The sequence below is a fragment of the Pelophylax lessonae genome (genome assembly GCF_965119305.1).
Source record: "Pelophylax lessonae genome assembly, chromosome: 13".
Classification (NCBI taxonomy): Eukaryota; Metazoa; Chordata; class Amphibia; order Anura; family Ranidae; genus Pelophylax; species Pelophylax lessonae.
In genome coordinates, this window is record NC_138780.1 from 11,152,454 (window position 1) to 11,175,528 (window position 23,075).

Sequence of the window (23,075 nt, forward strand, 5' to 3'; positions counted from 1 at the left end):
GGTATATATGGGAATGTATGGGTATATATATGGGAATATATGGGTATATATGGGTGTATGTATGGGTATATATAAATGTATGTATGGGTATATATGGGCATGTACGGGTATATATGGGAATGTATGGGTATATATGGGAATGTATTGGTATATATGGGAATGTATGGGTATATATAGATGTATGTATGGGTATATATGGACATGTGTGGTTATATATGGTTGTATGTATGGGTATATATGGGTATATATGGGAATGTATGGGTATATATGGGTATATATGGGAATGAATGGTTGTATATATATGGGTATATATGGGAATGTATGGGTGTATATATGGGATTGTATGGGTACATATGAGTGTATGTATGGGTATATATAGATGTATGTATGGGTATATATGGGCATGTACGGGTATATATGGGAATGTATGGGTATATATATATGGGAATGTATGGGTATATATGGGAATGTATGGGTATATATGGGAATGTATGGGTATACATAGATGTATGTAAGGGTAAATATGGACATGTATGGTTATATATGGGTGTATGTATGGGTATATATGGGAATGTATGGGTATATATGGGAATGAATGGGTGTATATATGGGAATGTATGGGTATATATGGGTGTATGTATGGGTATATATAGATGTATGAATGGGTATATACGGGTGTATGTATGGGTATATATAGATGGATGTATGGGTATATATGGGCATGTACGGGTATATATGGGAATGTATGGGTATATATAGATGTATGTATGGGTATATACGGGCATGTATGGGTATATATAGGTGTATATATGGGAATGTATGGGTATATATAGGTGTATATATGGGAATGTATGGGTATATATGGACATGTATGGGTATATATAGGTGTATATATGGGTATATATGGGAATGTATGGGTATATATGGACATGTATGGGTATATATGGACATGTATGGGTATATATAGGTGTATATATGGGTATATATGGGAATGTATGGGTATATATGGACATGTATGGGTATATATAGGTGTATATATGGGTATATATGGGAATGTATGGGTATATATGGACATGTATGGGTATATATAGGTGTATATATGGGTATATATGGGAAAGTATAGGTATATATGGACATGTATGGGTATATATGGACATGTATGGGTATATATAGGTGTATATATGGGTATATATGGACATGTATGGGTATATATGGACATGTATGGGTATATATAGGTGTATATATGGGTATATACGGGCATGTATGGGTATATATAGGTGTATATATGGGTATATATGGGGATGTATGGGTATATATGGGTGTATGTATGGGTATATATAGATGTATGAATGGGTATATACGGGTGTATGTATGGGTATATATAGATGGATGTATGGGTATATATGGGCATGTACGGGTATATATGGGAATGTATGGGTATATATAGATGTATGTATGGGTATATACGGGCATGTATGGGTATATATAGGTGTATATATGGGAATGTATGGGTATATATAGGTGTATATATGGGAATGTATGGGTATATATGGACATGTATGGGTATATATAGGTGTATAAATGGGAATGTATGGGTATATATGGACATGTATGTGTATATATAGGTGTATATATGGTATATATGGGAATGTATGGGTATATATGGACATGTATGGGTATGTATGGACATGTATGGGTATATATAGGTGTATATATGGGTATATATGGGGATGTATGGGTATGTATGGACATGTATGGGTATATATGGGAATGTATGGGTATATATGGGGATGTATGGGTATATAGGTGTATATATGGGTATATATGGGAATGTATGGGTATATATGGGTGTATGTATGGGTATATATAGATGTATGAATGGGTATATACGGGTGTATGTATGGGTATATATATATAGATGGATGTATGGGTATATATGGGCATGTACGGGTATATATGGGAATGTATGGGTATATATAGATGTATGTATGGGTATATACGGGCATGTATGGGTATATATAGGTGTATATATGGGAATGTATGGGTATATATAGGTGTATATATGGGAATGTATGGGTATATATGGACATGTATGGGTATATATAGGTGTATATATGGGAATGTATGGGTATATATGGACATGTATGGGTATATATAGGTGTATAAATGGGAATGTATGGGTATATATGGACATGTATGGGTATATATAGGTGTATATATGGGAATGTATGGGTATATATGGACATGTATGGGTATATATGGACATGTATGGGTATATATAGGTGTATATATGGTATATATGGGAATGTATGGGTATATATGGACATGTATGGGTATATATAGGTGTATATATGGGTATATATGGGGATGTATGGGTATGTATGGGAATGTATGGGTATATATGGGGATGTATGGGTATATATGGGAATGTATGGGTATATAGGTGTATATATGGGAATGTATGGGTATATATGGGAATGTATGGGTATATATGGGTATAGGTACGGGTAAATATTGGAATATATGGGTATATATGGGTGTATGTATGGGTATATATGGGAATGTATAGGTGAAGAATATGAATGCACCCCCTCATGATGGGGTGATGGATAGATGAAGTTAGGTGAGAGGGGGGAGGGGTATAGATTCATATACGGTATGAGCGGAGCAGTGTAACAATCTCGTACCGGAGGGCGGTACCGCAGGACACACCCCAGGTGGGCGGGGCCCCTCGCTCATCACTCTCTGTGCTGGTGGGAGTGGAGAAGGGTCAGACGTGGGCGTGGTTTAGTGGGGCTTGCTCGCGGGGCGGGATTAGTGGGCTGAGTTCGCGGCGCTCCGTGGCTGGGCGGGTTTCTCCTCATGGCGGAGGGGGCGTTTCCCCGGACGTGCTGACGTCACTGGACGGACGCAGGCGAAGTGGAGAGCTGTGCGGTCGCCATGTCAGCGATGAGCGCGCAGGCTGGCGGGTGAGAGGCCGGAGAGCGGATCCCGGGGGGGAAGGGACCCCCTGTAGCGGAGGGATATAGGGGTATACAGGGGAGGGGGGGTGCTGTGTGGTGGGGTACACCTGGAGGGGGGAGGGGCAGTGTCTGGGGATTATGGCCCTGGGAGGGAGGATAGGAATCCCTGTGCGGTCTGAGGTCCTCACCCCATGTGACCTCTCTGGGCCAATCGCTGAGCAGCAGTGTTGTCCATACCCGGAAGTACAGGGATTAGTGTGGGGGAGGGGGGTTATAGACTGGCTCTCTTTAATATGGAGGACTGGGACTGCTTGGTGACCCCATCCCTCAGAATTCCCCACCCCGGGGTCACGTGTCCCCAGCCCCCGCTGATTGTAATGACTTTTCTATATGAAATCTCACCTCTGATTTCTTCTTTTCCCTTTCCAGACGAAGAAGCAAATGGGATCAGCCGGGCCCGGCCGCCGCGGCCCTCCTCCTCCCCGGGGTGATGCCCGTCATCCCTCCCATGGCTGCCAACGTCTTCACCCCCGCAGGCCCGCTCGGGGCCAACATGTTCCCACCCCCCGCCGAGGAGAAAGCGGTGACCGGTGCGGGGGAGGGGGTCAGCGCTCCCTCGGGGGCTTTGGACGCGGCCGCCGCCGTGGCCGCCAAGATTAATGCCATGCTGATGGCCAAAGGGAAGATCAAACCTTCGCAGAGCACCCCGGATAAGGTAATGGGGAGTGCGAGGGGGGGAAGGGTCGGTTTCCTTACACCATGTACACACAGGGAAAGTTGTGAATCTCAAACCATAAAAAAGTCATTCTACAACTTAGCAGTCCTTAGATGTGGCGCTGCATTCACTTTCAGCCTGGTTCTTCCATTCTGTTTACCTGGAGATCCTGGCAGTAACTCAATTCCTGTCCTAAGGTGACAACAGATGACCACTAGCTGTTTACAGAAGCAGCGTTGTCACCCTAGGACAGGAAGATGGCCTGGGATAGCCATCAGCGGTGCTCTATTCCTTCCTGGGGGGGAGTTTTACCTCCCCCCAGCACTGTGCTGTAGTAGGTTGGAAGTTTGCACCCCCCCCCCAGCACTGTGCTGTAGTAGGTTGGAAGTTTGCACACCCCCCCCCAGCACTGTGCTGTAGTAGGTTGGAAGTTTGCACACCCCCCCAGCACTGTGCTGTAGTAGGTTGGAAGTTTGCACACCCCCCCAGCACTGTGCTGTAGTAGGTTGGAAGTTTGCACCCCCCCCCCAGCACTGTGCTGTAGTAGGTTGGAAGTTTGCACCCCCCCAGCACTGTGCTGTAGTAGGTTGGAAGTTTGCACACCCCCCCAGCACTGTGCTGTAGTAGGTTGGAAGTTTGCACCCCCCCCCCCCCCAGCACTGTGCTGTAGTAGGTTGGAAGTTTGCACCCCCCCCCCCCAGCACTGTGCTGTAGTAGGTTGGAAGTTTGCACACCCCCCCAGCACTGTGCTGTAGTAGGTTGGAAGTTTGCACACCCCCCCAGCACTGTGCTGTAGTAGGTTGGAAGTTTGCACCCCCCCCCCCAGCACTGTGCTGTAGTAGGTTGGAAGTTTGCACCCCCCCAGCACTGTGCTGTAGTAGGTTGGAAGTTTGCACACCCCCCCCCCAGCACTGTGCTGCAGCAGGTTGGAAGTCCCCACCCCCCACCAGCACTGTGCTGCAGCAGTAGGTTGGAAGTTCCCCCCCCCCCCCCCCCAGCACTGTGCTGCAGTAGGTTGAAAGTCCGTCCCCCCCCCCCCCACATACACCCATATATACCCAAACATACACCCATATATACCCACACATACACCCACACATACACCCATATATACCCACACATACACCCATATATACCCACACATACACCCATTCTCCTCCCAGCACTGTGCTGCAGTATACACCCATACATACACCCACACATACACCCATATACACCCACACATACACCCATATATACCCACACATACACCCATATACACCCACACATACACCCATATACACCCACACATACACCCATATACACCCACACATACACCCATATATACCCACACATACACCCATATATACCCACACATACACCCATATATACCCACACATACACCCATATATACCCACACATACACCCATATATACCCACACATACACCCATTCTCCTCCCAGCACCGTGCTGCAGTAGGTTGGAGTTCCCCCTTCCCACACTGTGCACGTGGAGTAGGTTTGGAGCATTTCACACGTGGCATCACTTTTACTGGCTTTAGTTTCTGTTCCTGTAATGCAGATGCTGGACTGGGGGGAGTGGAGGGCATTGTGCTCTGTCCACTCATTGTGATGCTGCTATGGATAAGCTCTGGGGGTGGCGGTGACCACACTGTTGGAGCTCACAGGGGATCCTGAACAGACTGGTCACAGGCCTTTCCCTCACCCCCCCCCCTGCACAGGCTCTGCTCTCAGTAGGGGAAGCTGCAAGGGATTTTAAATGCAAACCCTTAGAATTCGTAGATAATGGAGACCTCCTGTAAAATAACCGTGGATGAGAATCAGAACTTTAAATCCTGCAGTTGGGTTCCATTCTGTCATTGGAACTGAATGTACGGCTTTATTGGTTGAAGCCATTTTTTTTCTTTTTTACCTTTGATGCTTGGTGTCCTTGCAGGTCCAGATGCCGGGCAAACCAGCCGCTGCTACCAAAAGCAAAGATGATCTGGTGGTGGCTGAAGTGGAGATCAACGACGTGCCTCTGACTTGCCGGAATCTGTTAACGAGGGGACAGACCCAAGACGAGGTTCGTGTCCTCAACTGCTAGAGAGCCGTGAAGCCCCGACACACTTAGGCTGGCCATACACTATACAATCTTCTTCAATTTCCTTTAGATTTACCTTTTCTATGTAGTGCAAGGGCCTGCCTGATTACATACACATTGAAAGTGTTTAGGTTTGACCTCATATTACATGGTTTTGGTAAATCTAAAGCAAAGTTGAACAAGAAAATTGTATAGTGTATGGCCAGCCTTACTGTTCAGAAAAGCTTGCTGAGCAATTAAGACTTCTTCAACCCGATTGATACTTAGGAAAGCCTGGGCAGGGCCATTGCTTGGCAGGGTTGTAGAGAATTGGGCACCCCTCTGTAGCAGAGCACCCGGGGCTGGCGGACACATTGTCAAAAATTTGATGCTATTTTTGTTTCTTGGATCATTATTGCAGTTTTTGTATTTAAATTTCTCTCCAGATCAGTCGGCTGAGCGGGGCAGCGGTGTCCACGCGGGGGAGGTACATGACGCCGGAGGAAAAAACCAAATTGGGCCCCAGGTATGTCTGAAGGGGATTGGTGTCTACACTTGGTGTAATCGTGGCTGTGTGTGTAAAGGGAAATTGGGCGAACATTTTCATCCAAAGAATGTTCGTATGACAATTCTCAACGGGACAAACTCCAAACTTTTTTTTTTTTTTTTTTTTTTTGTACGAGGAAAAACGATTTTCGTTTAATGTGTACCGTTTTTGTACAAGAAAAATAAGAAAAGAAAGTCTGCGCATGATCAGAAACCATAAACGGCAAAAAAAGAAAAGCCTTTGTCATACGGAAATTTTCGTACGGATTTTCATTCATCGGTTCAGATTTGTTGGGAAACAATGAGGAAAATCGGACGATCGTTTTGCCCGATATTCTTAATGTGTACCCCACTTAACCACTTAAGCCCCGGAAGATTTTACCCCCTTCCCGACCAGGGCCTATTTTGCGATTCGGCGCTGCGTGAATTTAACGGACAATTGCGCGGTCGTGCGACGCTGTACCTAAACGAATTTGACGTCCTTTTTTTCCCACAAACAGAGCTTTCTTTTGGTGGTATTTGATCTCCTGTGCGATTTATTTATTTATTTTTTTTTCATGCGCTATAAACAAAAAAAGAGCGTCAATTTTGCAAAAATAACAATATTTTTCCCATTTTTTTTTTTTTATATATGAAATTCCCCCCAAAAAAATGTAAAAATCTACATTTTTTTAAATTTTTGGCCAATTTGTTTTCTGTTACATATGTTTGGAAAAAAAAAATCACAATAAGAGTATTTTGATTGGTTTGCGCAAAAGTTATTGCGTTTACTAACTAAGGGAAAGATTTCTGTCATTTTTGGTGTTTTTTCTTTTTAACGCGTAATGGCGGCGATCTGCGATTTTTTTTTTTGCGGGACTGCGGCGGACAGGTCGGACCCTTGACTGACATTTTTGACACTTTTGGGGTTACCAGTGACATTACTACAGTAATCAATGCTATATATATGCACTGTTACTGCAAAAATGACACTGGCAGGGAAGGGGTTAACTGTATTGGACAGGGAGGGGTTAAGTGTGTCCTAGGGGCGTGTTTCTAACTGTAGGGGGACATGTCTCCTATTGTAAAAACAAAGATCAACCGTCTGATCTTCATTTTTACACAGGGAGAACTGACAGGCGGCTTGTTTACATAAGCCGCTCTGTCTTTCTCCCGCTGTACCGGCGATCGTAGTGTGACCGGCGGACATTCGATCCCGGAGGGGGGGGGGATCGAATGAGCGGAAGTTCCACATTTGGGTGGAACTCCGCTTTAAGATTACGTTCTTGGTTCTTCCACGTAAGCAGTCTGAGACAGATACAGGTTGCTGCTTGCAGAGCAGCTTTAACCAATTAAAGACCAGGCTTTCTTCTGGCACTTTTTGTTTACAAGTTTAAATTAGTATTTTTTGCTAGAAAACTACTTATAACCCCCAAACATTATACTTTTTTTTTTTTTTTTTTTTTTTTTACCACCTTTATTCCTATTGCATTCCTTGATGTTTACATTCCTTGTAATAGAAATAAGGATGACGGGTTCCCTTTATGGGGAGATCTGAGGTCACAAAGGACCCCAAATCTCTCCTTTTTTTTTTTTTTTACCTTTTGCTTTTAAAAAAAAAAAAAGATCCAAAAAAGAAAATTGTTTACTTCCAGCCTTCCTGTAAGGCCATAGAGGCGATTATCTACTCTTTGATCGCCTCTGGGACTTGCCAGCCGCAGCGTCGTGTCGTTTCTTGGGCAAGCTGACGGAAATGGTAAGCTCGAAACACCGGCATGTGGTGGGAGGGGGGCGGGGCACATGTCCCCTCCCACCGCTTCTGAAAGCGTTCCAGCGGCTCCCTTTTTTCTATTTTTATTTTTTTTTTGTGTTCTTTCATTGTTTATCTGCAGATGTGATAGAATAAGTGGCGGGATGGCACTGGGGGTGGATGCAAAATTTGGGTGTATATAGAAAGTTTTCCTGTTGGATGGGAGACAATGTTTGTTAAACGCAGACCTGTACATGATATGAGTGTGTCTATGCTGCATCTCTTGATGTGTTATTGGTCACTTTCACAGCGATCGGCCGCTTTATCTTCACGTCCAAGGCCAGACGAGGGAGCTTGTTGACCGTAAGTTGACGCTTGTTTCATTTTTAGCTTTGGCTGTGGTTTAATATGGAGGGTGTACTTATAAATGCGAAGATAGGCTCTTGGTTGTCAGGAAAGAAGGCAAATGTGTGAAGTGACCCCCCCTCTTGCTGTCCACAGGAGCTGTGAACCGAATCAAGGAAATTATCACCAATGGAGTGGTGAAAGCAGCCACAGGGTCCAGCCCCACGTTCAATGGAGCCACTGTGACCGTCTATCACCAGCCGTCTCCTGTCACCCCCGTGGCACCCTTACCTCCATCCAAGCCTCAGTTCCAGTCAGGGGTAGGTATTATAGAAACTTTTTTGTTAAGTAATTTTTTTTTTCCCCAATTCATCTTCCAGGACAGTCCATGAGATATAGGCACCTCCTCCAACAGGAAACACTTTAACACCTTCCAATCCGGCCTATAGCATATTAATGGCCGGGCAGTGGCTTTACCCTTCTGACTGGACACCATATGGCATCCTCCAGAACTGGGCGTGCAGCACAGTGATCGGCGGTCCACAGCACATTACCGATCGGGGGAAAAGAGCAAATAAGGCTCTTTACCATGTGATCAGCTGTGTCCAATCAAAGCCGATCACATGTAAGCAAATGCTAGTTATTGGCATTTCTTTTCCTCAGCGCTGTCAGAGCCTGAGGAAAGGAAAGCTGCTAACCAGCTTTCCAGTTACAGGGGACGTGGGCACTGATCATCAGTGCAGCCCCATTAGTGCAACATATTGGTGCAGCCTCATCACTGCCTATCAGTGCCCCTCATTGCCGCCTGTCGGTGCAGCCTCATCAGTGCCCGTCATTGCCGCCTGTCGGTGCAGCCTCATCAGTGCCCGTCATTGCCGCCTATCGGGGCAGCCTAGTCAGTGCCCGTCATTGCCTCCTATTGGTGCAGCCTCGTCGGTGCCGCCTCATTGCTGCCTCGTCGGTGCCGCCTCATTGCTGCCTCGTCGGTGCCGCCTCATTGCTGCCTCGTCGGTGCCGCCTCATTGCCGCCTCGTCGGTGCCGCCTCATTGCCGCCTCGTCGGTGCCGCCTCATTGCCGCCTCGTCGGTGCCGCCTCATTGCCGCCTCGTCGGTGCCGCCTCATTGCCGCCTCGTCGGTGCCGCCTCATTGCCGCCTCGTCGGTGCCGCCTCATTGCCGCCTCGTCGGTGCCGCCTCATTGCCGCCTCGTCGGTGCCGCCTCATTGCCGCCTCGTTGGTGCCGCCTCGTCGGTGCCGCCTCATCGCCGCCTCGTCGGTGCCGCCTCGTCGCCGCCTCGTCGGTGCCGCCTCGTCGCCGCCTCGTCGGTGCCGCCTCGTCGCCGCCTCGTCGGTGCCGCCTCGTCGCCGCCTCGTCGGTGCCGCCTCGTCGCCGCCTCGTCGGTGCCGCCTCGTCGCCGCCTCGTCGGTGCCGCCTCGTCGCCGCCTCGTCGGTGCCGCCTCGTCGCCGCCTCGTCGGTGCCGCCTCGTCGCCGCCTCGTCGGTGCCGCCTCATCAACACACATTTTTTTATTTTGTATAATTTACAAAATTTTATAACAAACTTTAAAAAAAAGTGTTTTTCGGTCCTTTTCATTTATTTAGCAAAAAAAACAGTGGTGATTAACCCGGAAGGTTTTACCCCCCCTTAATGACCAGGCCATCTTTTACGATTCGGCACTACGTTACTTTAAAAAAAAAAATTGCGCAGTCGTGCGACGCTGTACCTAAATAAAATTGATGCCTTTTTTTTTTTTTTTACCAAAAATAGCGCTTTCTTTTGGTGGTATTTGATCACCTTTGTTGGTTTTTAGATTTTGTGCTATAAACAAAATGCGACAATTTTGGAGAAAAAAAAAACACTTTTTTTTTTTTTTTTTGTCAAATTTTAAAGGTAGACTTTTTTTTTTTGCTAAAGTATATCTAAAGCCAAGACTAGAGACTGGTTAAAGTGCTTATGTTTGTTGTAGTGATGATTTATCGGTGTCTATTGTTTGCTCTCCCCTCCACAGATGCATTATGTACAGGACAAGTTATTTGTGGGTTTGGAGCACGCCATGACCACGTTTAATGTGAAGGAGAAAGTGGAAGGACCCGGCTGTTCTTATCTCCAGCACATCCAGGCAGAGACCGGAGCCAAGGTGTTCCTCCGAGGGAAAGGTTCCGGCTGTATCGAGCCGGCGTCCGGTCGAGAAGCTTTCGAGCCCATGTATATTTATATCAGGTCCGTAATTCTACTCTTTGTCAATTAAGAATAAAGGGGGCTGCACTTTTGTACCGGATTTGGATCCCATCTTTACCTTCTGCTCAGGAAAGGCCATCAGCAAAGCCAAATTTCTATTGCAGTTAGCAAACAGCAGTATGAAATGTTTTTTACGTCCTCTATTCTTAGCCCTATATTTAAACACCTCCTTACCGGGACATAGTCAGGACGTCCTTGGTAGGGGGTGGAATACCACGGTTATGGCTGCAGCAATATGCCATAAACCCAGTATTCTTTCAGCTGGTGATTTCTCTGATTAAAAAAAAAAAAAGTGGTCCAAGCGGCAGATTCACCACCGGATCGCTTTTTAGAAGCGGAGGGAGCACCCCCTCCCTTCACTTCCTGGTGGTTTTTGGGGTTACCTGGCGGATCGGGAAGCAGAAGAAAGATGGCCTCTGCTCATCACTCTGACCTAGGAGGACCAGAGCGATGTCATGACGTCACATTCTCCTCCTCCCGCGTGCTAGCGCTTAGTGGTGAATGCATACGTAGATCATGCCCACATATGTAAACCGAGAGAGATTACTCTCATCGGGGTCCCTGACATGCGTGCCACATCCCTAATGTCAGTCAATGTAAACAATGTTCAATCCACACATGTGAGGTATCTCCACAAACATCAGAGGGAGAGCAATAATTCCTGAACTGGACCTCTAAGGGCTCTTTCACACGGCGATCCGATCAGATCCGCCTGTCAGTTTTTTAGGCGGATCTGATCGGATCCTCCATGCAGCTCTATGGGGCAGCGGGTGTCAGCGGAGACACCTCCGTTGCCATCCGCATCCGATCCTGTGCTGAAATCTGGACGGATGGAAACCCTATTTTTCCATCCGTTCAGTAATCGGAGCGGAGCGGATCTGATGAGAGCGGACAAGCGGTCCGCTCTCCTCCGATCCCCCATAGAGGGCAGCGGGGGCTGAGACACCTCCCTCTCCACTCTGCAAGCGGAGACGGAGCTGTCATCCGCCCGGCTCAGCGGGGATCGCGGATCGATCCCCGCTGAGCAACACAGATCCGCCTGTGGAGGCGGACCGTGTGAAAGAGCCCTAACTCTAAACTGGTAAACTGGAAAATTTGAAAGGGTTGCCTGTGGAGCTTTTTAAGTATCGTATCTTGCCAAGAATCTTGGCATTCCTCAAGCATGTGGAATTTTAAAGCATGACATGTTGGGGTATCTGTTTTCTTGGTGTAATATCTTTCATATTTTACAAAAAAAATTGGTTATAATTTATATTTTTTTTTCAAAAGAAATGTGTTTGAAAAAAATCAATGCGCAAAAACCGTGTGGCCATGTTGCAATGACCACTATTTTATTCTCTAGGGCTTCTTAAGAGATAGATATATAATTTTATAGATTTTTATATATATATATATATATTTATAGATTTATATATATATATATATATATATATATATATATATATATATATATATATATATAGATTTTTATATATATATATATATATATATATAAGATATGATTTATCTTTGTATATCTCTATATGTGGGTGTGTATCTATGTATGTGTGTGGCTATAGAGAGAGATACAGTATATGTATCTTTGAGAGAGAGATTGTTTGGGGGTTCTAAGTAATTTTCTAGCAAAAAAAAAACTTTTTTTTTTTTTTTGCCGGACTGCGACATTGCGGCGGACAGATCGGACCCCTGACTGACATTTTTGACACTTTTGGGAGTACCAGTGACATTACTGCAGTAATCAGTGCTATAAATATGCACTGTTACTGTAAAAATGACACTGGCAGGGAAGGGGTTAACTTTATTGGTGATCAGTGGGTTAGATGTGTCCCTAGGGGCGTGATTCTAACTGGGGGGGCGTGGCTTGTGATGTAACCACAGAGACATACGATCCTATATAGCAGGATCGCATAGCGTCTGTACTTGCATCAGGGAGAATGACAGGCGGCTGTGTTTACATCAGCCGCCTGCCTTTCTCCCTCTCCAGCGGGAGATTGTGAGTGACCGGCGGACATCGGAGCCGCCGGTCACACGCGTGGGGATCCTGTGAACGAGCGGGGGCGCGCCTCCGGCAGCACGCGCTCGCCCGCCCCCTACAGGCTCCTGGGCGAGTGACGTAGCCCTACGTCGGTTTTGCCCAGGAGCGACTGACTGCCGCAGTAAATAGTCGTGCGGCGGTGGGCAAGTGGTTAAAGGAATAACTGCATTTTTTTTGTTTTTTTTTCCCCCCATTGTAATGCCTGTTTTCTGTATCTCAACAGTCACCCCAAACCTGAAGGACTGGCAGCTGCAAAGAAACTTTGTGAGAATCTCTTACAGACAGTAAGTTTCATTGTGTTTTGTAACGGTTTCAACAGCTTTTGGATAGCAGTAGACTATCTTGTACTGGATAAATGTTCTACTGTAACTTTACTATTTTCCATAGGGTAGGAAAGGGTTATATGTACTGTCAGGCTTTGGTTGTGGTCTCCTCCGCGCCCTCAGAACTCTCAGTACATAAACTGACCAAATGCAAAAGCTGCTTAGGTGTCCCGGTCCCGCCAATGATAGCAAATCACAGCCCCGCTGGTGGTGCTCATAGGGCTGGAGGAGACGTTATGGAACCCCATTGGTTTAGAGTGGAAGTGATGTCAGTTTGGGGGCAGACCGCCTCTATATCTCCTTCAGCCCTGTGAGTACCAACAGTGGCCCTGATTAGCTATCATCGGTGGGACCAGGACACCTGTGCAGATTTTGCATTGGCCAGATATTTTTAATTAAATTAAATTAAATTTTTAACCACTTAAGCCCCGGAAGATTTTACCCCCTTCCTGACCAGGGGGTATTTTGCAATTCGGCACTGCGTGACTTTAACGGACAATTGCGCGGTCGTGCGACGCTGTACCTAAACGAATTTGACGTCCTTTTTTTCCCACAAACAGAGCTTTCTTTTGGTGGTATTTGATCACCTGTGCGATTTTACTTTTTGCGCTATAAACCAAAAAAGAGCGTAAATTTAGCAAAAATAACAATATTTTTCACATTTTTTTATACGAAATTCCCCCCCCCAAAAAATGTAAAAATCAAAATTTTTTTTAACATTTTCGGCCAATTTGTTTTATGCTACATATGTTTGGTAAAAAAATAATTGCAAAAAGCGTATTTTTGATTGGTTTGCGCAAAAGTTATTGCGTTTACTAACGAAGGGAAAGATTTTTGTCATTTTTATTTTATTTTTTTTTAACGAGTAATGGCGGCGATCTGCGATTTTTTTTTTTTTTTTTTTTTTTTTTTTTTTTTTTTTTTTCTTCTCGGGACTGCGACATTGAGGCGGACAGATCGGAGCCTTGACTGACACTTTTGACACACTTGGAGGGACCAGTGACATTACTACAGTAATCAGTGTTATAAATATGCACTGTTACTGTAAAAATGACACTGGCAGGGAAGGGGTTAACTTTATTGGAGAGGGAGGGGTTAAGTGTGTCCCTAGCGGTGTTCTTCTAACTGTGATTGGATGCGGCTGTGTGTGTAACAGCAGAGATCTACGGTCCTACATAGCAGGACCGAGTGATCTGTGCTGTTACACAGGGGAGAATGACAGACGGCTTTGTTTACATTAGCCGCCTGCCTTTCTCCCGGTGTAACCAACGATCGTGAGTGACCGGCAGACATCGAGTCCGCCGGTCACTCGCGCAGGGGGGTCCGTGAGCGAGCGGAAACGGGAGCGCGCCTCCAGCGGCGCGTGCCCGCTCCCTAGAGCCTCACAGGTGAGTGACGTAGATCTACGTCGCTTTGCCTCTTAGGGGATAACTGCCGATGTAAATAGTCGTTAGGCAGTCGGCAAGTTCTTAATATAACATTTTTAATAAACTGCCCACTAGATTGCTCGCACACACCGGAGCGGTGGGGAAATTGCATGTGATTTTGGACTGGAATCTCACCGCATTTCTGTTCAAATTGCATGGGATTCCTTGCAGTGTGATTTGTGGCCGTTCATTTTGTATTGACGCAAATCACACTACAAAGTTTTGGGAGCATTTGTGTGAGTACTGATACTAGCACAAATGCTTGGTATTTGGCACCAATTATCGGTACATCCCTAGTAGCTGTATTTTCACACTGATTATTGGTTTTACTGCCGGTTCACGCTGTTCGACTTGTCGGGTTACTTGGTCGCCTGACATGTCGCGGTCCATGCTGTGCAATGGAACCGTTCTAATAGGAGCGACTCAAGTCGCTCCGACTTAGAAAAAGGTTCCTGCACCTTTTTTTTGCAAAGTCGGAGCGACTTGCATTGACTTCCATTATGTGAAGTTGTTGCAAGTTGTGCCAAAGTCGCGGTGCACGGGAGACGGCATTAGTCGCCCGAAGTCGGGTCGGATCAGTGTGAACCGAAACTTAGAGGAAAAGCACTATTTTATTTATTTTTTTTTCTGTGGTGTCAATGTTGTTGGTACACTCAATCACTGGTAACCAATTAGGACCTATCAGATTCAAGCATGAACCCACTTGTGACTGGTCCTATTTAATGATGAATTGGAGGGTGAAGAAAGCGGGGTCTGTGAAGTGAGCTTCTGCTGATACTGCCCTCCTATATCAACTGGTTGGAGAGAGAGCAGCCAAGACAACAAGATACTGTCAGGGCTTATTGCACCATCCTACATCCATTAACCTGCCTTTTCAAAGCAGCTCCTATATTCATGACATTAAAGAAGATCATGTATGCAGAAAATGGAAATCTAAATTCTTGACCATGTAGAGCTTGTATTCCTCATCTTCCAGTGGGGAGATTCCGCTTTCTCTTGTTGCAGTGTATATGTGAGATGAGATTCACCACTCTCCAGATTTGTAATCTTCTTATAGGCCCATTAAACGTGTATGCGAATGCCAATGAACTCCAATGTTTCAGTGCACTATAAATCAATAATATTACATATAGCTTTGTTGATGCTAAGATATTAGTACCTTTTTTATCATTTGACAGTCACATGACTGCTATTCAGTCTAGTTTCAGGGCTGGTGTGAGCGGGATGAGGAGACTTGTTAGGATGATCATCCGCTTCTGCTAAAATCCACTTCAGGAAGGAGCTCTTTGGAAATGGCTTGCAACGAGCAGGGAAGGGACTGTCCCCATTGAACTCAGATCGGGCCCATGTTGGCAGGGAAATGGGTTCCTTGTCTATGTAGCCGTATTTGGCTGGGCAGGGAGCATGGCGGAAATGACTAATACAGGACCAGAGGCACACTGTGTAGCGGCGTGCCGTCCTGTAGCACCAATCAGCAAACTGACCATGCCAGCACAGATCTGCTTCAATGCTTAGCATGGTCAGAATTCTAGAGGAAGGAAGAACTAGCAGATCATCAAGCATTTTACAGCAACAGAATATTTTAAAAACTTTCAAACTAGTTACAAAAACTAGATGTATACATAATAATTGTGCACCGAAATGAAAAGTTCCGTAACCGGAAATTCAGAGGATGCACTTGATCAAAACCCAAAATTGGCAGTGTAAAAAAAGATATATATGTGTGTGTGTGTATGTATGTATGTATGTATGTATGTATGTATGTATGTATGTATGTATATATATATGTATGTATGTATGTATATATATATATATATATATATATATATATATATATATATATATATATATATATATATATATATATATATATATATATATATATATATATATAATGTTTTTTTTTTTTTTAACCTTTGCATTCGCTGCCCAAAGGTAAAAAAACCTGCATGTAGGTGAAAAACCTTGAGCCCAAAGTACCACTTTAAGGGCTCTTTCACACGGGCGGTCCGATCAGATCCGCCTGTCAGGTTTTTTTAGGCGGATCTGATCAGATGCCCCATTCAGCCCTATGGAGCAGCGTATGTCAGCGGTGACATGTCCGCTGACACCCGCTGCCATCCGCATCCGATCCTGTCCGTGAAATCCGGACGGATGGAAACCCTATTTTCCATCCCTCCTGGGGATGGGATTGGATGAGAGTGGACAGGCAGTCCGCTCTCATCCGATTCCCCATAGAGGGCAGCGGGGGCTCTGACACCTCCCTCTCCGCACTGCAAGTGGAGACGGAGCTGTCATCCGCCGGCTCAGCGGGGATCGCGGATCCATCCCCGCTGAACAGCACGGATCCGCCTACGGAGGCGGACCATGTGAAAGAGCCCTAAGGGTGAGGTTTAAAGTTACATTAAAGTGGAGTTCCACCCAAACCAAAAGTGGAACTTCCGCTCCTTTGTTTCCTCTCTTCCCCCCCCCCCCCTTCCTCCGGTACCACATTTGGAACCTTTCAGGGGGGAGGGGGGAACGGGTACCTGTTTGACAGGCACCCTTCCCCACTTCCAGTATACGGGGCCGTCCCTCAGAAGTTCGGCCCCCTCCTCTGCCACCAAGCCAATAGGAATGCGCTTCACGCAGTAGGGACTTGCCCGTGAAGCCGCAGGCCTTCACTGCCGTGGTTCCCTTACCGGCAATGGCGGCGGTTTTTCTATGAAGGAAGGTAAAAGCCTTTAGAACAGTGGTTTTCCACTCTGGTCCTCGGGACCCACCAACAGGCCAGGTTTTGCAAGGTAACCAAATTACATCACAGGTGATCTCATTTGCTGCTCAGTTATTGCAGTATTCTAGTCTGCATCTCCCTAAGGCCCCTTTCACACAGGCAGACCGTTCAGATCCGCCTGTCCGTTTTTTTGGCGGATCTGAACGGTCCCCGCATGCATCTCTATGGGGGATCGAATGTCAGCGGAGACATGTCTGCTGACATCTGATCCGTCAAATCTGGACGGATGGAAACCCTATTTTCCATCCGTCCAGCGGATGGGATCGGGTGAGAACGGACTGACGGTCCGTTCCCATCCAATTTCCCCCATAGAGATACATGGGGAACTGTCAGCTGTGTCTCCACACACAGCGCGGAGACAGAGCTGTCATCCTCCTGCTCAGCGGGGGATCGGCGGCTCGATCCCCCGCTGAGAAAAGCGGAGTCCGTTTGACGGACTGCTGTGTGAAAGGAGCCTAAGGTAATACTTAATATCTGGCCTGTTGCCTGGATTGTCACTGCACAATTTATTGGGAGCTGAAAACCAAATGCTATAGGTGGCACAGACTTTAAATTGTGTTTAAAGCATGTAGACCAGAGGTCCTCAAACTACGGCCCTCCAGCTGTTGCGGAACTACACGTCCCATGAGGCATTGTAAAACTCTGACATTCACAGACATGACTAGGCATGATGGGAATTGTAGTTCCTGAACAGCTGGAGGGCCATAGTTTGAAGACACCCCTGATCTAGACCAAGGGTGCTAAACCTGTGGCCCTCCAGCGGTTGTGGGACTACACATCCCATGAGGCATTGTAAAACTCTGACATTCACAGACATGACTAGGCATGATGGGAATTGTAGTTCCTGAACAACTGGAGGGCCGTAGTTTGAAGACCCATGATGTAGACTGTCCTCATGGCTATATACATGAAAAGCTAGGCTCTCAGCTGGACAATGTAGGGTTGGGGACTCAGTGAGGTTGGAGGTTCTAACCCTGTCTTCCGTGTGACCCCACCCGGGCGCACACACACACACATCCATGCCTAAACTTTAAATTCTTGCAGTCTATAAACTAAATTGTTTCTGAAATGTTTCTCCAGGTACACGCGGAATATGCGAGGTTTGTGACACAGATCAGCTCGAGTGCTGCCCTTCCTGGTACGTGGCCTTCTAATCTGCTTCTCACAGTAACCGGACTCTGACACCAGGCACATATCTGTGGAATGCCAGACGCTTGGCATCTTTTCATGAATTCTAACACCCCCCCCCCCCCCCTTTGCCTTTCTATTATTAGATTTCCAGGGAACTTTGCAGATATTTTATGTTTAAGAAATTTGTTCTGCTGCATTTCTTTCCTCTGCAGAAACACTTTAGAAAATGTTTTTGTTTACACTCAGTTTGAATGGTGTCTGTGACACGGTGAACTTTCCACAGTTCTCTTATTTGCATTTAAAGGAGAGCTGTACCTTTCCTACAAGTTGTTCTTTGAAGGAAGTCCAATGCCCCCCCCCCCCCCATATATGATATATTAGGAGCACCCCATCCCCTTCTCCCGCAGTCTTCTGGGACAAATCACAGGTCCTAGAAGACTACGGGACCATGCACAAGGCACAGCAGGAAACCTTCACTTCCGGTTTTCCTTACTTGAGATGCTGGCACCTGCACCTGAAGCCGATTAAAGAATCTGCTCAGGCGAGGACATTGTTGGATCAGTTAAGTGTCCTTCTATTAACCACTTTACCACCGGAGGATTTTGCTGTCTTACGTCTGGGCCACTTTTTACGATTCGGCACTGTGCGACTTTAACTGACAATTGCGTGGTCGTGCAACGCCGTACCCAAACGAAATTTATATCCTTTTTTTCCCACAAACAGAGCTTTCTTTTGGTGGTATTTGATCACCTGTGCGATTTTTACTTTTTTCACAATAAACAAAAAAATACCGACAATTTTGAGAAAATAAAAAAAAAATTAAATTTTTTTATATGAAATTCCCCCAAAAAATGTAAAAATCTAAATTTTTTATCATTTTAGGCCAATTTGTTTTCTGCTACATATTTTTGGTTAAAAAAAAAAAAATCGCGATAAGCGTATTTTGATTGGTTTGCGCAAAAGTTATTGCGTTTACTAAGGGAAAGATTTTTGTCATTTTTGGTGTGTTTTTTTTTTTTTTTTAAACGAGTAATGGCGGCGATCTGATTAATTTATTTATTTATATATATATATATATATATATAATATATTCTGACATTTTTGACACTTTTGGGGGGGATCAGTGACATTACTACAGTAATCAGTGCTAAAAATATGTATTGTTACTGTAAAAATGACACTGGCCGGGAAGGGGTTAATTTTATTGGAGAGGGAGGGGTTAATGTATGCCTGGTGCTTACTAACGTGTGTGGGGGGAGGTGACTGAGTGACACAGGGACAGATCGCAGGTTCAGCTATGCTGAATCCTGCAATCTGACCCTGCCTGTCACTTAGGACAGTGGTCCTCAGGGCACACTATAACAGGCCAGGTTTGCAAGATAACTGAAATACATCCCAGGTGATATAATTTGCTGCTCAGTGATTGCAGTATTCTAGTCTGCATCTCTCCAAGGTAATACTTAAAATCTGGCCTGTTAGTGGGCCCTGAGGACCGGAGTTGAGGACCACCGACTTAGGAGATCCGCCCGCTTTGTTTACACAAGCGGGCGGATCTCCAGACTCGATTCCCCGACGATCGGGGAAGAGCAGCGGTGATCACCGCCGCTCCTCCCCTGGCCCGACTCCCGCTGTGACTGTATACAGCAGGAGCGAGCCTCCGGCGACGCGCGTGCGCCGCCCACAAGGGGAGGAGTCCAGCGACATAGGTCTACGTCGCGGGACGATAACGAGCCACATTGCTGCAGTAGCAGCAATGTGAGCGGTCGTAAAGTGGTTAAAAGGGCACAGTATCTTCTAGGGCAGTAACTGCGAACCTTGGCACCCCAGATGTTTTGGAACTACATTTCCTATGATGCTCATGCAGCCTGCAGTGTACTTGAGCATCCTGGGAAATGTAGTTCCAAAACATCTCGGGTGCCAAAGTTCACCATCACTGTTCTAGGGGCCCAACTCCCGCTGTGACTGAATACAGCAGGAGCGAGCCTCCGGCGGCGCGCGTGCGCCGCCCCACAAGGGGAGGCTAGGTCTACGTCGCTGGACGGGAACGAGCCACTTTGCCGCAGTACAGTCAACATGACTGGTCGGCAAGTGGTTAGACACTTCATACATCTGTCCATTTGGCCGGCTTGCAGAAAGTTCTTTCTGTAGCAGAGCTTTGGGCACTTATCTTATCCTGCAGCTTTGTAGATGTAGAATAACATGTTCCCCACTGGCTGCTGGGGTTCCTCCCAATGACCCCCCCTCTACTTCATTGACAGGTGAGCAGGGCATTCAGGGTAACGTGTGTACCTGGACAGATGGCCGGTCATTTTGTCCCCAAATGGGCAATATGAGCGGTTCTCTGATCTATGATATCTTATTATGGAGGGTGAAGAAAGCAGCGTCTGTGCAGTGAGGCCCTGCTGATACTGCCCTCCTATATGAACAGGGCGGACAGAGAGCAGCCCAGCTAATAAGACATTTGGCAGGCTGACTGCACCGCCCTACATCCATCAACACACCATACTTTACTGGAGCTTACAGACTTGAGCAGATTAAGAGGATAGAGCCCCAATCAAGACTTCAGTATTTTCCCTGAGGGGGGGGATCTGGTTTAATCCCCTGACAGATGTTTTACAGCTGTTTTGTCTCTTCCCCCCCCCCCCCCAGAAAGCAAAGCAATACAGCTTGGAGAGAACTGATTCAATAAGAAATGAGCAGCAGCTCGCTGATGCCATCTCTCTGCTTCCTATTTCATTAAGCAAATTCCATTTGACAGGCTTCCCTTCTGCAGCTGTGATCCTACTCCCAGCTGCCACTGTGCTTGTCTCACTGTCATTGTGCTGCTCTAGGTCAGGTGTCCTGTGGCCCCGGAACTGCGCAGCGACAGTGTGTGGTCTTCCCCGTGCCGGTCTATGGGACTGGTCCAGTGCCATTCTCAAAGTCAGGGGCATGCATGTGAAAGGAGGTGGGTTGCAGGACTTGCTGACGGGTCGTCTTGGATTACGAGACTGCCAAAACAAAATGAACCGTTCATTTCAATTGTTTGCCTGGAGTTCAGCTTTACGTTCATGTTCTGTCATACCTCCATGTTTTACTTTCTGACTTTTTTTTTGTGTATATCCAGGGTACACGCAAGTTCCGACAATGGGCGCGGTAGCCTTGCAGCAGCCCTACTACCCAACCAACGGCTACCAGACTGGTTTTTCTGTGGTGCCAGCGATCCCGCCTCAACAGCCGGTCCAGGTTCCTTATGTGGTTCCGCCACCGATAAGCACCCCCATGCCCCCGATGCCTTCAGTTGTGCCCACCTTGCCAGTGCCGGTGCCCCCAGTGCCAACGCAGTATCCAATCCCACAAGTGCAGCCTCCGGTCACCACTATTCCTGTAAGTGCCATTGTAGACTGTATTGAATGGTGGGTAGTAGAAATTGCACTCCAAAGTGAAGCCAAAGCAAGTGCCCATTCATACTACCACGACTGGTCAGCCTGACAAGTCGCGGTCCATGCAGTGCTACGGGAACCGTTCTAATAGGAGCGACTCAAGTCGTTCCAACTTAGAAAATAGTTCCTGTACTACTTCGGGGTGACATCGGAGCGACTTGAATTGACATTCATTATATGGAGTCCGTGCAAGTTGCACCAAAGTCGCGGTGCACGCGACTTCACAGGTAGCCCCCGAAGTCGTGCCGTGGTAGTGTGAACCGGCACTTAGCAGACCTTGTTTTTTTTTAGCGCATCATCTATTGGTATAGGCCCAGTGATGGGGAACCTTGGCACCCCAGATGTTTTGGAACTATATTTCTTTATCGTTCATTGACGGACGCAGTTTGCCAGTGCGTCCACCAGCGCCTGTTGCGGCAGGGGAGGTGGAAATGTCATCATCATCCGAGGAGACGGGGTGCGAGGTAACAGACCCTACTGATAAGTTCATTGACGGACACAGTTCTCTGATTCATATCAGTAGGGTCTGTTACCTCGCGCCCCATCTCCTCGGATGATGAGGATGACATTTCCTCCTCCCCTGCCGCGACAGGCGCTGATGGACTCACTGGCGAACTGCGTCCGTCAATGAACTTAAGAGAAAAGGATTTTAAGGTAAGTCAAAAATCGAGTTTTCCCATGATGCTCATGCACTCTGCAGTGTAGTGGAGCATCATGGGAAATGTAGTTCCAAAACATCTGGGGTGCCAAGGTTCACCATCACTGGTATAGTATGCCTTGGGGTTACACAAAAAGGGGTTTGCTAAACCCAAGGCAGCGTCAAGGGACGGTTGCCATTCTGCCTATCCTGACCAGAGTTCTGCACCTGTAATGTCAGGATTTGGCAGCATGGTTCATTATTGGACAGGCCTGATCAGCTGGTATAACGAAGCTCTAAAGTAGGGCTCTTTATGTGAAACTCCAGACCCGTTAACCACTTTACCACAGGAGGATTTTGCTGTCTTACGTCCAGGCCACTTTTTGCGATTCGGCGCTGTGCGACTTAAACTGACAATTGCGCGGTCGTGCGACGCCGTACCCAAACAAAATTTACATCCTTTTTTCCCACAAACAGAGCTTTCTTTCGGTGGTATTTGATCACCAGTGCGTTTTTTTTTTTTTGTTTTGTTTTTTTTTGTGGGACTGCGACATTGCGGTGGACAGATCGGACCCTTGACTGACATTTTTGACACTTTTGGGGGTACCAGTGACATTACTGCAGTAATCAGTGCTATAAATATGCACTGTTACTGTAACAATGACACTGGCAGGGTAGGGGTTAACTTTATTGGGGAAGGAGGGGTTAAGTGTGTCCCTGGGGGCGTGCT

The 23,075-nt window shown here is 46.5% G+C and overlaps 1 protein-coding gene across 3 annotated transcripts in view; it reads left to right on the forward strand.

The window, feature by feature from the left end:
* The first annotated feature begins 2,882 nt into the window (after nt 1-2,882).
* Nucleotides 2,883-23,075, forward strand: part of KHDC4 (KH domain containing 4, pre-mRNA splicing factor) — a 26,614-nt gene continuing 6,421 nt past the window's right edge. For all 3 annotated transcript variants that reach the window (XR_014226068.1, XM_082275246.1, XM_082275247.1), the window contains exons 1-10: nt 2,883-2,969; nt 3,393-3,678; nt 5,614-5,742; nt 6,186-6,265; nt 8,325-8,377; nt 8,516-8,679; nt 10,368-10,579; nt 12,856-12,916; nt 18,236-18,293; nt 21,393-21,652. Coding sequence is in view for 2 of the 3 variants with exons in the window: in XM_082275246.1 (XP_082131372.1) it covers nt 2,941-2,969; nt 3,393-3,678; nt 5,614-5,742; nt 6,186-6,265; nt 8,325-8,377; nt 8,516-8,679; nt 10,368-10,579; nt 12,856-12,916; nt 18,236-18,293; nt 21,393-21,652 (1,332 nt within the window). In the remaining variant the exon portion in view is untranslated. The remainder of the gene's footprint in view (nt 2,970-3,392; nt 3,679-5,613; nt 5,743-6,185; nt 6,266-8,324; nt 8,378-8,515; nt 8,680-10,367; nt 10,580-12,855; nt 12,917-18,235; nt 18,294-21,392; nt 21,653-23,075) is intronic.